Source organism: Leucoraja erinacea, chromosome 26 (assembly GCF_028641065.1).
Source record: "Leucoraja erinacea ecotype New England chromosome 26, Leri_hhj_1, whole genome shotgun sequence".
Classification (NCBI taxonomy): Eukaryota; Metazoa; Chordata; class Chondrichthyes; order Rajiformes; family Rajidae; genus Leucoraja; species Leucoraja erinaceus.
The window spans coordinates 22450345-22462284 of NC_073402.1; the positions used below are offsets into that span (position 1 = coordinate 22450345).

The window sequence follows — 11940 nt, forward strand, 5'->3', positions numbered from 1 at the left end:
ACAAAAGTCAACATTTTATTCAGAATTATATCACTGATTGTCCAATGTGCAATGAATATTCTATATCAAAAGATTGGGAAATTGAACATCTGCTTTTGTGATGTTCAGTATTTTTGGAAAAAGGAGTAATCATACAGCCCCATGAATGATTTGATTTTCAAGTGTAAGAAATGAAAGAGACCATATCCCATCACAAAAGGAAATGTTGGAAAAACTCAACAGGTCAGGCGGCATCTGTGAAAAGAGAAGCTATTAACGTTTTGGATCTGCACCTCATCAAAATTGGGAAAGTGAGACAGGCAAGTTAGTTTTCAGTAAGAGAGTAGATGAAATCCTGATGTGTAGAACAAAGGGGGAATGTATGTGATAGGACATTTCCCGATGTTAGGGAAGTCCAGGACAAGGGGTCACAGCTTAAGGATAAGGGGGAAATCCTTTAAAACCGAGATGAGATGAACTTTTTTCACACAGAGAGTGTTGAATCTCTGGAACTCTCTGCCACAGAGGGTAGTTGAGGCCAGTTCAATGGCTATATTTAAGAGGGAGTTAGATGTGGCCCTTGTGGCCAAGGGGATCAAGGGGTATGGAGAGAAGGCAGGTACGGGATACTGAGTTGGATGATCAGCCATGATCATATTGAATGGCGGTGCAGGCTCGAAGGGCCGAATGGCCTACTCCTGCACCTAATTTCCATGTTTCTAGGACGTCAAAATGATTTAATAGGGACAGTTATCAGCACATTATGATTCTAGGTCTGTGTAATGATTTGTTAATGGTAAAATGGTAGAACTTGCCAGGTGGGCCAGACAAAAAAAACCAGAAAATGCTGGGAAAAGACTAATCACATCAGGCAGCACGTGTGGATTAAGAAACAGTTAATTAGTCGTGAGAAAATGAGAAATAGGTTTGACTTGACGGGTGAAATCGAGGGAAATTCTCTGATAGTGACCACATGGCACATGGGATAAGGCACTATGGTTATATACTGTGGTGCTGGCATAATGGAACACATTCAGTAGGCCAGATCATACCAAAAAAATAGAAAGGAAAAAGAATGGCAGGCAGAAATAGTTCTTATATACACAGGAAGTAAGAGTATGTTATCCAAAGTTAAGAGAATTCAAGATGATGTCTGGAAGACTGCAACATGTTCAGACAGAAGGTGAGGTGTTGGAGACATAAGAGAATGCTGATGCTGGAATTGAGGTAAAAAGAGACTGCTGGAGGAATTCAGGTGGTCAGGCAGCATCTGTGGAGGGAAATGGACTGATAGTGTTTCAAATTGGGACCCTTCTTCAGAAGTGAGGTGTGGTTTCTTAAGCTTATCTTGGGTCTTCTTGTAACACTCCAGGAGACCACATAAATATATATCAGATTGGGATTGGAATGTTGAATTAAAATGGTAAACAACTGGAAGCTTCAGGCCATGTCTGCGGACCTAGTGCAAGCAGTAACTCCACAAAGCAATCTCCAAATCTATGTTTTGTTTCAACAATGTAGAGGAGACTACACACTGAGCACTGACTACACTGGAGTAGAAGAAGTGCAAATGAATAGTTGCTTTTCCTGAATCTATGTTTAGGTCCATGAATAGTGGGGAAAGGGTAAATAATTGCACCACCTGCATTTGCACAGTTTAGCTTAGAACGGGGTGTGGCAAGTGAGAGTGTGGCAAGTAGATAGGTGAGTTATGAAGGTCTCTGTGAAATGCTGAAAGGAGAGAGGAGTATGTCTCTTGGTATATCTGTTGTCCATCCAAGATGTTGGCTTGGCTTGTTATATCATCTTTTTTTTTTCTGGGACCTTTCACAATGACCTGCAAAGGATGTCCTCCTGCTCTGCATTTCACAATTCCCATGCTCTTTTCTCTACATTATTTTGTCTATGTCCTCACAATTTAACTGCTCAAGTTCATTTAATCACCTGATAACCTTGTTGACTTCTTATCCCTATGGTCACACTGATTTTACCCTATCAGAGACCTAATCCTTTCTCCACCCTCCCTGCAACTAAACAAGCTTCTTTCAGTTCTGATGATGGATTTTCAACCTCAAATGATAAATCTATTTCTTCCACGGTTATTACCTGACCTACATTATCTATTAGTATTTCCAGCATTATCTGCTTTTATTTTAGATATCCAGCATCTGCAGTTTATTGGATTTTAATACTTTAATATTTTAATCTTATAGAAACATACAATTCTTAAAGGATTGGACAGGCTAGATACAGGTAAAATGTTCGCGATGTTGGGGGACTCCAGAACCAGTCGTCACATTTTAAGAATAAGGGGCAGTTCATTTAGGACTGAGATGAGGAAAAACTTTTTCAACCAGAGAGTTGTGAATCTGTGAAATTCTCTGCCGCAGAAGACAGTGGAGGCCAATTCACTGGATGCTTTCAAGAGAGAGTTAGATTTAGCTCATAGGGATAAAGGAATCAAGGGATATGGGGGGGAAAGCAGGAACGAGGTACTGATTTTAGATGATAAGCCAAGATCATATTGAATGGCGGTGCTGGCTTGAGGGGCTGATGGCCTACTCCTGCACCTATTTTTCTATGTTTCTACACATTTCCCAAACCTTTGTACGGAAGTTATGTTGGTTGATTGGTACTGCTCTCTACTGATCAAATGTGCACAGTGCAGTCTGCTTTCTTCCAGTCAGCTGTTCAAAGATTATAAAGAATGTTGAAAACCCACTTGTTTACATTACTGTTTAGCAGACCCAGAATATACTAGAATGCATATTTCCACCAACAGAATCAATGAAACAAACTGCTGGCAAGACACAATGTTTCATAGTCATAAGGCCACAGAGAGATACAGCATGGAAACAGCCCTTTGGCCCTCTGAGTCTGTGCTGACCATCAACCACACATTTTACACTAATCCTAGGTCAATTCAACTTGCCCCCACCCCCTCAGGTTCTCCCATTCACTTACAGTAGGGGAAATTTATAATAATCAATTGTCCTAACAACCTACATGTCTTTGAGATGAGGGGGGAAACTGGAGCATCCAAATGAAACCCATGCAGTTAGAAAGAATGCGTAAATTCCACATAGACAGCACCTGTCAGCAGAATTGAACCCAGATCGAACGGAATTTGAGCTAAGGGAATCAAGGGATATGGGGAAAAAAGCAGGAACAGGGTACTGATTATAGATGATCAGCCATGATCATATTAAATGGTGGTGCTGGCTTGAAGGGCCGAATGGCCTACTCCTGCACCTACCTTCTATGTTTCTATCTCTAGTGCTTGGCAGCAGTGTTTTACATCATAACTAACTTGTGGGTAGTGTGACCTGGAAGCACTCAGGCCTTCTTCAGGAAAGCCTCATACCCTGTGCTCCAGTGCAGTCTGTCATCTAAATACTAATTAGATGGGTCTGCTTACCTTCTAGTAATATAGATAGTATAAAGCAATGTAAGATTAGAATCTATAAATGTTGTATTTCTACAGCGACTTTTAATGTTACAAAACATCCCATGGCACTTCACAAGAGAGTTGTTAAACTAAATTTAATAATGAACCATAATAATAAATATTAGAAAAAAGACACAAAATGCTGGAGCATCTCAGTAGGTCAGGCAACGTCGCTGGAGAACGTGGATAGGTGACATTTCGAGTCAAGACCCTGCTTCAGAAATATTAGAACTTGGTCAGAGGTACTTGGTTTTAAAGAGCATTTTAAATGAAAGGAGGAAAATGAAGAGCTAGAGAGATTCAAGAAATGAAATTGCCAGCCCAGGGTCTTGGTGGCTGATGGCACCATCATTGGTGGTGTAATTAAAATTAGTCAAGAGTGTTTAATTGTCATATGTACTGTCGACAGAATATTGAAATAGGGATGTAAAAAAGGATAGAATTGGAGGAGCATTAATATCAAAGGTCACAAGGAGTTAAAGGAAAAGAGCAAGATGCCAAGCCAAGGACTTCATGTCAATCTGTTAAAATAAAAAATAAATAAAAATAAATAAAATTTATTAATCTGTTAAATTCTGATTTTTATTCAGGCAACCCCTGTAGTAACCACATTCAGCCACATTCCAAGATAGGAGTCATGTGAAGCTTAAACACCCACACAGGGCAATTGTTTACAGTGTCCTCCATAATGTTTCGAACAAAGACCCATCATTTATTTATTTGGAAGGTACACAAAAAAGCTGGAGAAACTCAGCGGGTGCAACAGCATCTATGGAGTGAAGGAAATAGGCAACGTTTCGGGCCGAAACCCTTCTTCAGATAATAAATAAATGTATTTATTTGCCTCTGTACTCCACAAATTGAGATTTGTAATAGAAAAAATCACATGTGGTTAAAGTGAACATTGTCAGATTTTAATAAAGGCCATTTCTATACATTTTGGTTTCACCATCCTGTCTCACTGAGTTACTCCAGCATTTTGTATCTATTGTCAATGTCAAACATGGCCAACTCTTTATTCCAATATGCGCATGCGTGTGCTCCCGCTTGCCCGTTACTAAGATGGCGGCCGCGGCCTGTGTTTACGCTGTTGTCAGGAACATTCCGCGTGAATTCCGCTCCGCTGATCTCCGGCTATTTTTCTCACAGTTCACGGAGACCGGTGGCTTCAGCTGCTTCCACTACCGCCATCGGCCCGAGCGGCGGCAGCAGCACCAAGACACAGGTCAAGGGGCGGACGGTAGCCCGAGTCCGACTTGCTGCTGTGTGGTGAGGCTTTTGGCCGAGCGGGCCCCGCAGTTCCCGCGGATGTACGACGGCAACCAGTGGGTGGACAAAGCCGGGGATTGGCAGCGGGGACGCTGCTGCATCCGAATGGTCAGAGCCGGGGAGATGGCCGGTGAGGCCCGCAGTCGGCGAGTGATTGGGAATCGGGGCTGTGGGGAGAGCAGTGGGAAAGTGGGAAGTGCTTAAAATACTCTGAGGTCCGGGAGAGAGCGACATTCTGAGGTGGAGGGGTAAAAAAAACAAAAGGGAATGTTTGTGAAAGGCTATAAAATATGATCTGTATGAAAAGTTATCTCAGCTATCCTCTTCGGTGATGCTGCCGTAGCTGCTCGAATCTACAGCATTTGGACAGGTAAATGGATTAAAGACTACAGATGCTGCGATCGTGAGCAATACACGGGATGTAGGAGGTACTCCTCGGGTCAAGCAGCATCTGTGGAGGGAATGGACTGCAGTTATCCGCCATTTAATTTCTGAATGGACAGATATTGAAGGGTAGTTGGGATGATCGTGAAAAATAAGAGGAAGGTAACCTGAGGAAACAGGGTTGATCTGGAAGACAGTCAAATTGAGAGTGGGATGGGGGAATTAAACTGTTTAAGAAGGAACTGCAGATGCTGGAAAAGTCATGAAAGTGCTGGAGAAATTCAGCGGGTGCGGCAGCATCTATGGAGCGAAGGAAATAGGCAACGTTTCAGGCCAAAACCCTTCTTCAGACCTACCTGGGGAATTAAACTGACAGGTGATGGTCAAAATGGAATGGGAGAGGGTATATTTACCGAGGGAATTGCTGGGTATATTTACATGTGTGGGTTTCATGCTATTACAGTTTTCTGTGAAAGATCTTTGGTTACTTTTATTTGTAAAACAGATTCGGAGTTTTCATACAAAACAAGAAAGGAGCTTCGGAGTCGGAGAGCACCAAGTGAAACTTTCACCATTGAAGATCTGTCCAGATTGCCAGAATTAAACCCTCCAGTGGTGATGCCCAGTGGGAATGTGGGAACTCCACTGAAAGTCTTCCTGGAATTGATCCAGGCATGTCGCCTGCCTCCCCGCATCATCACCAAGCTCTGTTTGAAGTTCCCCAAGACCAGCTCAAGTCGGCGTTATGGGAATGTTCCTTTCCAGTACCAGAGTTCAACCTCGGTGCACTTTAAAAGAAGGATTGAGATGGACGTAACAGAAGAGTACCCACAGCAAGATTCACCTGCTGATTTACCAGAGTTCAAAATGAAGCAAGAGGCAGGACATGAAGAATCTCCACAGAGAGAGGAAGAGGAAGAGGAGTCACATTCAGAGAATGTAAGCAACATTTTCATGTCATTAGTGAGTTGAGGACCCATAGTAAAGGAAGAGCTTTGCACCCTGATGATCCCAAAGGAAGATCATTGGGGAAGATGGACTTAATCCCTTGCTGCCACTTAGTTTGAGGAATCTGTCACCACTGATGGTTACCTTGGCAAGGCAGGACACTAAACAGAGCCTTCCATTTGGGTGTATAGAGCACTGATGGTGGTTCATGATTACAGGGTCTCAGCCTCGGCTGTGGGAATATTTCATGGCTTTTGGCCTTCTATCATGGGGAAGTTGTGTTGTTCCAACTTTACTCTGTAAATTGCCCCTAACGTGTAGGGAGTGCGATAATGTAGATCGGATGTGAATGGGTGTTCGATGATCGGCATGTGCTTGGTGGATCAAAGGGCCTATTTTCAGTATCTCTTAACTAAATGTCAGGTTCTCATCTAACAATAATATTTATTTGGTTATTTCCAGGACAATGATGAATGTGAGGAATGGGAGAGACATGAAGCATTCTATGAGGATGTTACCACCCAGGATCGGTCAAAAGAACGACTGTATGAGGAAGAGATTGAGCTGAAATGGGAGAAAGGAGGTTCTGGCCTTGTGTTTTACACAGATGCACAGTATTGGCAAGAGAAAAAAGGTAGGATGTGGCACAGTGTGTTTTTTTGACCAGAGACTTGGGATGGTTGAGATCAGGATATGATGCGGGCAGGAGATTCGGGCAAATTGGTTTGCTTAAGATTGGCATGCTCTATCTTTCAGATTTTGATGAGGAGACAGCAGATGACTGGGATGTCGATATGAGTGTTTACTACAACAAAGGACGATCAGGAGAACATGGTAATTTATAAATTTATCATCTGTTTGATGTGTGATACCAATATGGCATTGCATAATCCTGATTCTTTTTGCAGTCCTTTAGAAATGTAACAGAACAAAGAAATATCCATCAAATTTAATTGTAAGGCAAACATCTAGATTAGTTTAAAAAAAAAGCATTGAGTATAAATGCAGAGCATCTAGCAAATTATGTTAGAAATACAATATGTGAGAGATAACGAACCTGCAACTAATTAAAGAGACCTGAGGGGAAGAGGAAAGGGCAGGAAGGAAGCAGAGCTTAAAATCTCTGCCCTGTATGGCATTATTGAATCTTACATCCTGCCAGATATCTTGTACCTGGTGCATGGGGATTAGGACAAAAGACAAAGTGCTGGAGTAACACAGCGGGTCAGGCAGCATCTGTGGGGGAATGGACAGGCAGTGTTTCAGTTCAGGGCACTTCTTCAAACTGATTGGGTGGGTGGTATAAGATGGGTGGTGTGTGTGACAAAGGCTGGAGATGAAAAGGAGACAAAAAAATATCAAATAAGGAGAGAAGAGGAGTGAAATGTAAAGCCAGGAGGAGGGCTATGGGAGGAAACCAGGGGCTTTGGGAGGAAACCAGTGCGTTAGGAAGGAACCCACATGGTCACAGGGAAAAATGTAAACACCACAAAGACAGAACCCAAGAACACGATGAAACTTGTATCTCTGGCGCTGTGAGGCAGCAACTCTACTGGCTGTGTCATAGATTGAAGACTCCATGCCTCATCTAAATTGCAACTGTTCAAAGGATTTGGCCTTGGTGGATTTCTGATGGGGAAAAAAACAACTGTTCCTTTTGTTCCTTAAATTCCTTTTGTATTTTTCATAGATGGAGGTGATAAGGATTCCCAAGATTTTGTGCAGATGAGGCTGGAGCAACGACTGAGGGAGGGTCTTGAGACCATATCTGTGCAGTCCCCTCGTATTGGAGACTTTGAGCAATACACTAGGGTAAGCATATCAGCTGCATTGGATGATTCAAAACTATACATAATGGTAACAGATTCTCATGTTTAAATCTATATTTTATGGAACTTTTATTCTGTATCAGCAATAAAAGCTAGTTATACCAGAGCATCATTCTGTTGCCATGAACCACAAGACCAGCTACATTATTCAATGCTTGTTTGTGTGGTCATTTCAAATACATTACAAACCAAATAAATCTACTCAGAATCTTTGCTACAGCAGTGTTGCAATAGCTATTTCCCTTAAAATGTTGTTTCTCACATGCACCATATGAAAAGGAAGAAGAGGCTGCCATTCAACCCGCTTATCCAACTCGTACCAAGTGTTATGCTTTTTGAAGTAATATCGGCCCCACAACCACGAAAGGAGATAGATATCCCATTCATTTGGAGCAATGATTTTGGTTCATGGATGAATGTTGGTCAGGATATTTTTTAAAGTTTTGCGCTAATTTTCAGAAAAACGCCTTGGGGTCTCATGTGTATGCCTCCTCAGAAGTGGAATGTTGACAGTTGCTTCATTCATTCTGCAACGGAAAATTCATCTTACTCCTGGCTTACCCCTTGTATATACATTAGCAGTTCGGTGCTGTTTACAAACTATTGAACTGAGTTCCTGGAAAGCATAGTTTAAGCATGAGGTGATGTTGAGATTGGTGTTGCAGCATCAGATCATTCAGCTCCCTGTCACAGATACCTGCCTAGTTTAGTGCTTCTTGTATTTTGACAGGAAAAATAAAACATGGTTACATAATCTGAGTTTATCATCTTGGCTTCCTTTCTTTGGATGTATTGCATGGATCAATGTGCTCTTTCTATCCCTTTCTCAGGGAATTGGCAGGAAAGTGATGGAAAAGCAGGGATGGAAGGATGGTCAAGGCCTTGGCCCCAGCAGCTCCGGATTAGCTGATGCTCTTGACAACGATGGGCAGAATCCAAAATGCAAGCGAGGATTCGGGTAGGTGATACCAATGACTTTTTGAGTCTGATACAAATGACAGTCTTCACTCTGCAGAAGTATCAATTAATAAAGTGCCATTGTTTCAGTATGCTCAATAAACTGACACTATGTGCAGTCGGCAACAGATTGTCACTGTGCTTTCCTATTAAACGGTCAGTAAAGATTTGTTGCTTTGTATTCCAAACTAATTCTACAGAAGCTGGAAATCTGAAATTAAAATGGAATACTGGAAATACTCAGCAGATTGAGCCGGGTAGATGCAAAATGTGCTGTGACAGAGCTTTAGTCCAACACAGAGATGCTGCTATGGTATCACCTGAAGTTCCTGTTGCTAATCAGAAATGTGAACTTTTACATCTTTTACATTTAAATATCCTCTTATGTTTTTTTTTGCTGCTTTGACACCCTGTGCAGGTATCATGGAGAAAGAATTCAGAACTTTCTGCCGATTAAGAAATTTTGTCGACAGCCCAGACACCAGATTTCAACTGTGTATGACCAACCTGAGGAGATAGACCAGGGTGACACCCTGCTCCGAAGACAGCCAGTGACCAGCATGAAGTACAGAGAGGACGTAAAGTTTATTAAAGCAAAAGTCCGCAAACATTAACTCAGTGGCGTTTTACATCTTCTGGTGCATCCCAGGTGGAAGCTAGTTTTGTGAATGATGATGGTAGATTCTGTTTTTTAACCTTTCGATGAGGTAGCAAAGAGCCTCTTTAGCCACTGTCTCACAGTTGTAGAGACCCAGGTCCAGTTCTGACTTCGGATGCTGCCTGTGAGTTTGCCTATTATTTCTGTGACCGCAGGGGTTTTCACCCGACAGTCTGATTTCTCCCACAGCCCAAAGATGTGAGGTTTGTAGATTAATTGGTCACTGTAAATTGCACCCAGTGTGCAGGTGACTGGGAAAATCTAGGGTGTGTTGAAGAAAATGTGGGCAACAAAATGGAATTTATGTAAGATATGTGGAAAATGTAACATTGATGTGGACTCAATGGGCTGAAGAACCGGTTTCATACAGATCTCTATATGACTACAAGGTCTTCTGTAATCTGGGGAACCCCTGCTTTACCAATAGTGGTTTGACCGGGTAATGTGGTTCCAAGGACTACAGATACTATTTCTATATCCCATAAGAAGGGATAACATTCTGGGTTCAAATGCCAGATGGTTTCTTCTGGTTTTCTTTGTCCTCAGTCTGAACAGTTTAATTTGATTAAAGTGTTGCCATTTTCTTGCATAATTAAACAGCATGTATTATAGGACTGGCCACTTCAACAATATTATGTGGATCCTTGTATAAGGGTCTGAGAATTGTACTAGCACATCATTTCATACAATTGCTTGAGCTCGAATTTCCAGCTCTTTGTGTGTGTGGAGAAATGTATGTAATCCATTTTCATTATTTCTGTCCCTTTGCACGTGCCTTTAAGGCTTTCCGCAAATCCTTCATAAATTATCTTGGTTCACCTTTCATAAATGTGGGCATTAACAAATGTACAGGTGTTCCTTTGTGTCTCTCGGTGAACTGTTTAATACGGGGAATGCCTTGTTGTTTGTTATGCTTCCCCACCTAATAGCTATTTGTATTGGGGCTAGGGGAAGCCTCTTGTGTAATTTTGTGATTATGTTCTCCTAACTTTCATAATTCAATTCATTTCTTCCACTTTACTGGAGGACTGAGGATAATAGCTCAAGTTGCACATCCTTTCTAATGCTAAATGTTTCACAGAAGTATGCATGGCATATCCCATAAAATGGCACATTTGATTCAGTTTCACTACCTTCACTACGTTTACTGATAGCTTTTACTGTAGTCAATGCCATTGCTGCCTTGTGCGGGACAACCGTTAAATTAAGGTTTCGACAGTGCAGGCAGAACGCGTTGCTTTACTTGGTAATTGACACCTGATCGGGTCTGATTTGAACACACAGCAATGATCCCTTGATTGTTTGTATGTGGATAAATGCATGATCTCCCTGTGGGGGCCAGCATTTTCTGTATCTCTTTCCACATAACTTGAACCATCGACAAAAATTGTCTTTTTCTCAGGACATTTTACTTTAAAATCTTTTGTTTCCCACATTTCCTCTAATTATGGGCTTCAGTTTGCTGCCAAATTTAGTCCAAAGTGTTATTTACAGTCCTTGCACTTCCCCCAAGCTAAGCCAGCAAATGTGGTCACAATCTGAGGGAAGCTCACAGACGAGCAGAGTCTGTGGTATCATACTATGGTATGAGCTGCTATCCAGCCATTCTTTCTTACCTCACTACTCAACCAGTTCTCCCAAGTCAAATCAAGTGGCCAATATGAATCACAATAGGGTCACTTTCATATTTCTAACCTTAATCAAGGGTTGGACATGTGAGCTCATCTTTCACACCTGAGATATGTATATGTTAAATATTTCATTACTCTAAAATTGATCATGTACATTGTTTTGTATGATAGGGAGAAACCTTAGAACCAAGTGTCCATCCATTCTTACTATGGGAATAGTATTGTAATTATAAACTTGTTTACATAAATAAGAAAGTTATAATTGTTTAATTGAAGAGAAAGATATTTTGTACACTTTTTTAAAAAATAAATATTTATTTAACTTTAATAGAAACAGTGTAATCATTAAGAGTCAAATAATCAATAAAATATTGCAAGATATTTTACATTACACCATGACCGTGTGAAAAAAGTAGCCCCCACTCATCTCCTTTGAATCTCACCTTAAAGCTATGCCCTCTAGTCTTTGATATTTCTACCCTGAGAAATTATTCTGGCTGTCACACCTATCTATGCCTCAAACTACAATAAGATAACCATAGTGTAACAAATTAAAAATAAAACCCTTGAAGAAGTCCCATATAAGAGCTTAACGTGCAAAGCTAAAGCACCCGAGATGTGGGATAACATATTTAATTGTTAATTGGTTTGACAGACGGGAAACAAAGAATAGGAAGAAGCTGGGCTTTCTCAGAGTGGCAGTGGTGACTGAGCAGGTGCTGCAGGGAAGTTATTTAGAAATATACATCAATAAATTCAGTAAGAAAACAAAGTGTAATAATCCTAAATTCCCAACAAGATGAAACGGTAGGACTGAGAGTTTTGGAAGTAGTATCA

General features: G+C 41.2%; 1 protein-coding gene across 1 annotated transcript; it reads left to right on the top strand.

The window, feature by feature from the left end:
• The first annotated feature begins 4307 nt into the window (after window positions 1-4307).
• Window positions 4308-11437, top strand: gpatch3 (G patch domain containing 3). Its single transcript, XM_055656389.1, has 7 exons — window positions 4308-4826; window positions 5586-6019; window positions 6491-6662; window positions 6785-6862; window positions 7719-7840; window positions 8688-8815; window positions 9233-11437. The coding sequence occupies exons 1-7, from the start codon at window positions 4490-4492 to the stop codon at window positions 9426-9428; spliced, it is 1467 nt and encodes a 488-aa protein (XP_055512364.1). The 5' UTR covers window positions 4308-4489; the 3' UTR covers window positions 9429-11437.
• Window positions 11438-11940: the final 503 nt, after the last annotated feature.

Excerpts from the sequence above, each read along its gene's own strand:
- gpatch3 (XM_055656389.1), top strand. The coding sequence starts at position 4,490 with ATGGCGGCCGCGGCCTGTGTTTACGCTGTTGTCAGGAACATTCCGCGT. Across the intron at positions 4,827-5,585 it reads CAGAGCCGGGGAGATGGCCG|ATTCGGAGTTTTCATACAAA; the intron begins GTGAGGCCCGCA and ends TTTGTAAAACAG. Across the intron at positions 6,020-6,490 it reads AGGAGTCACATTCAGAGAAT|GACAATGATGAATGTGAGGA; the intron begins GTAAGCAACATT and ends GGTTATTTCCAG.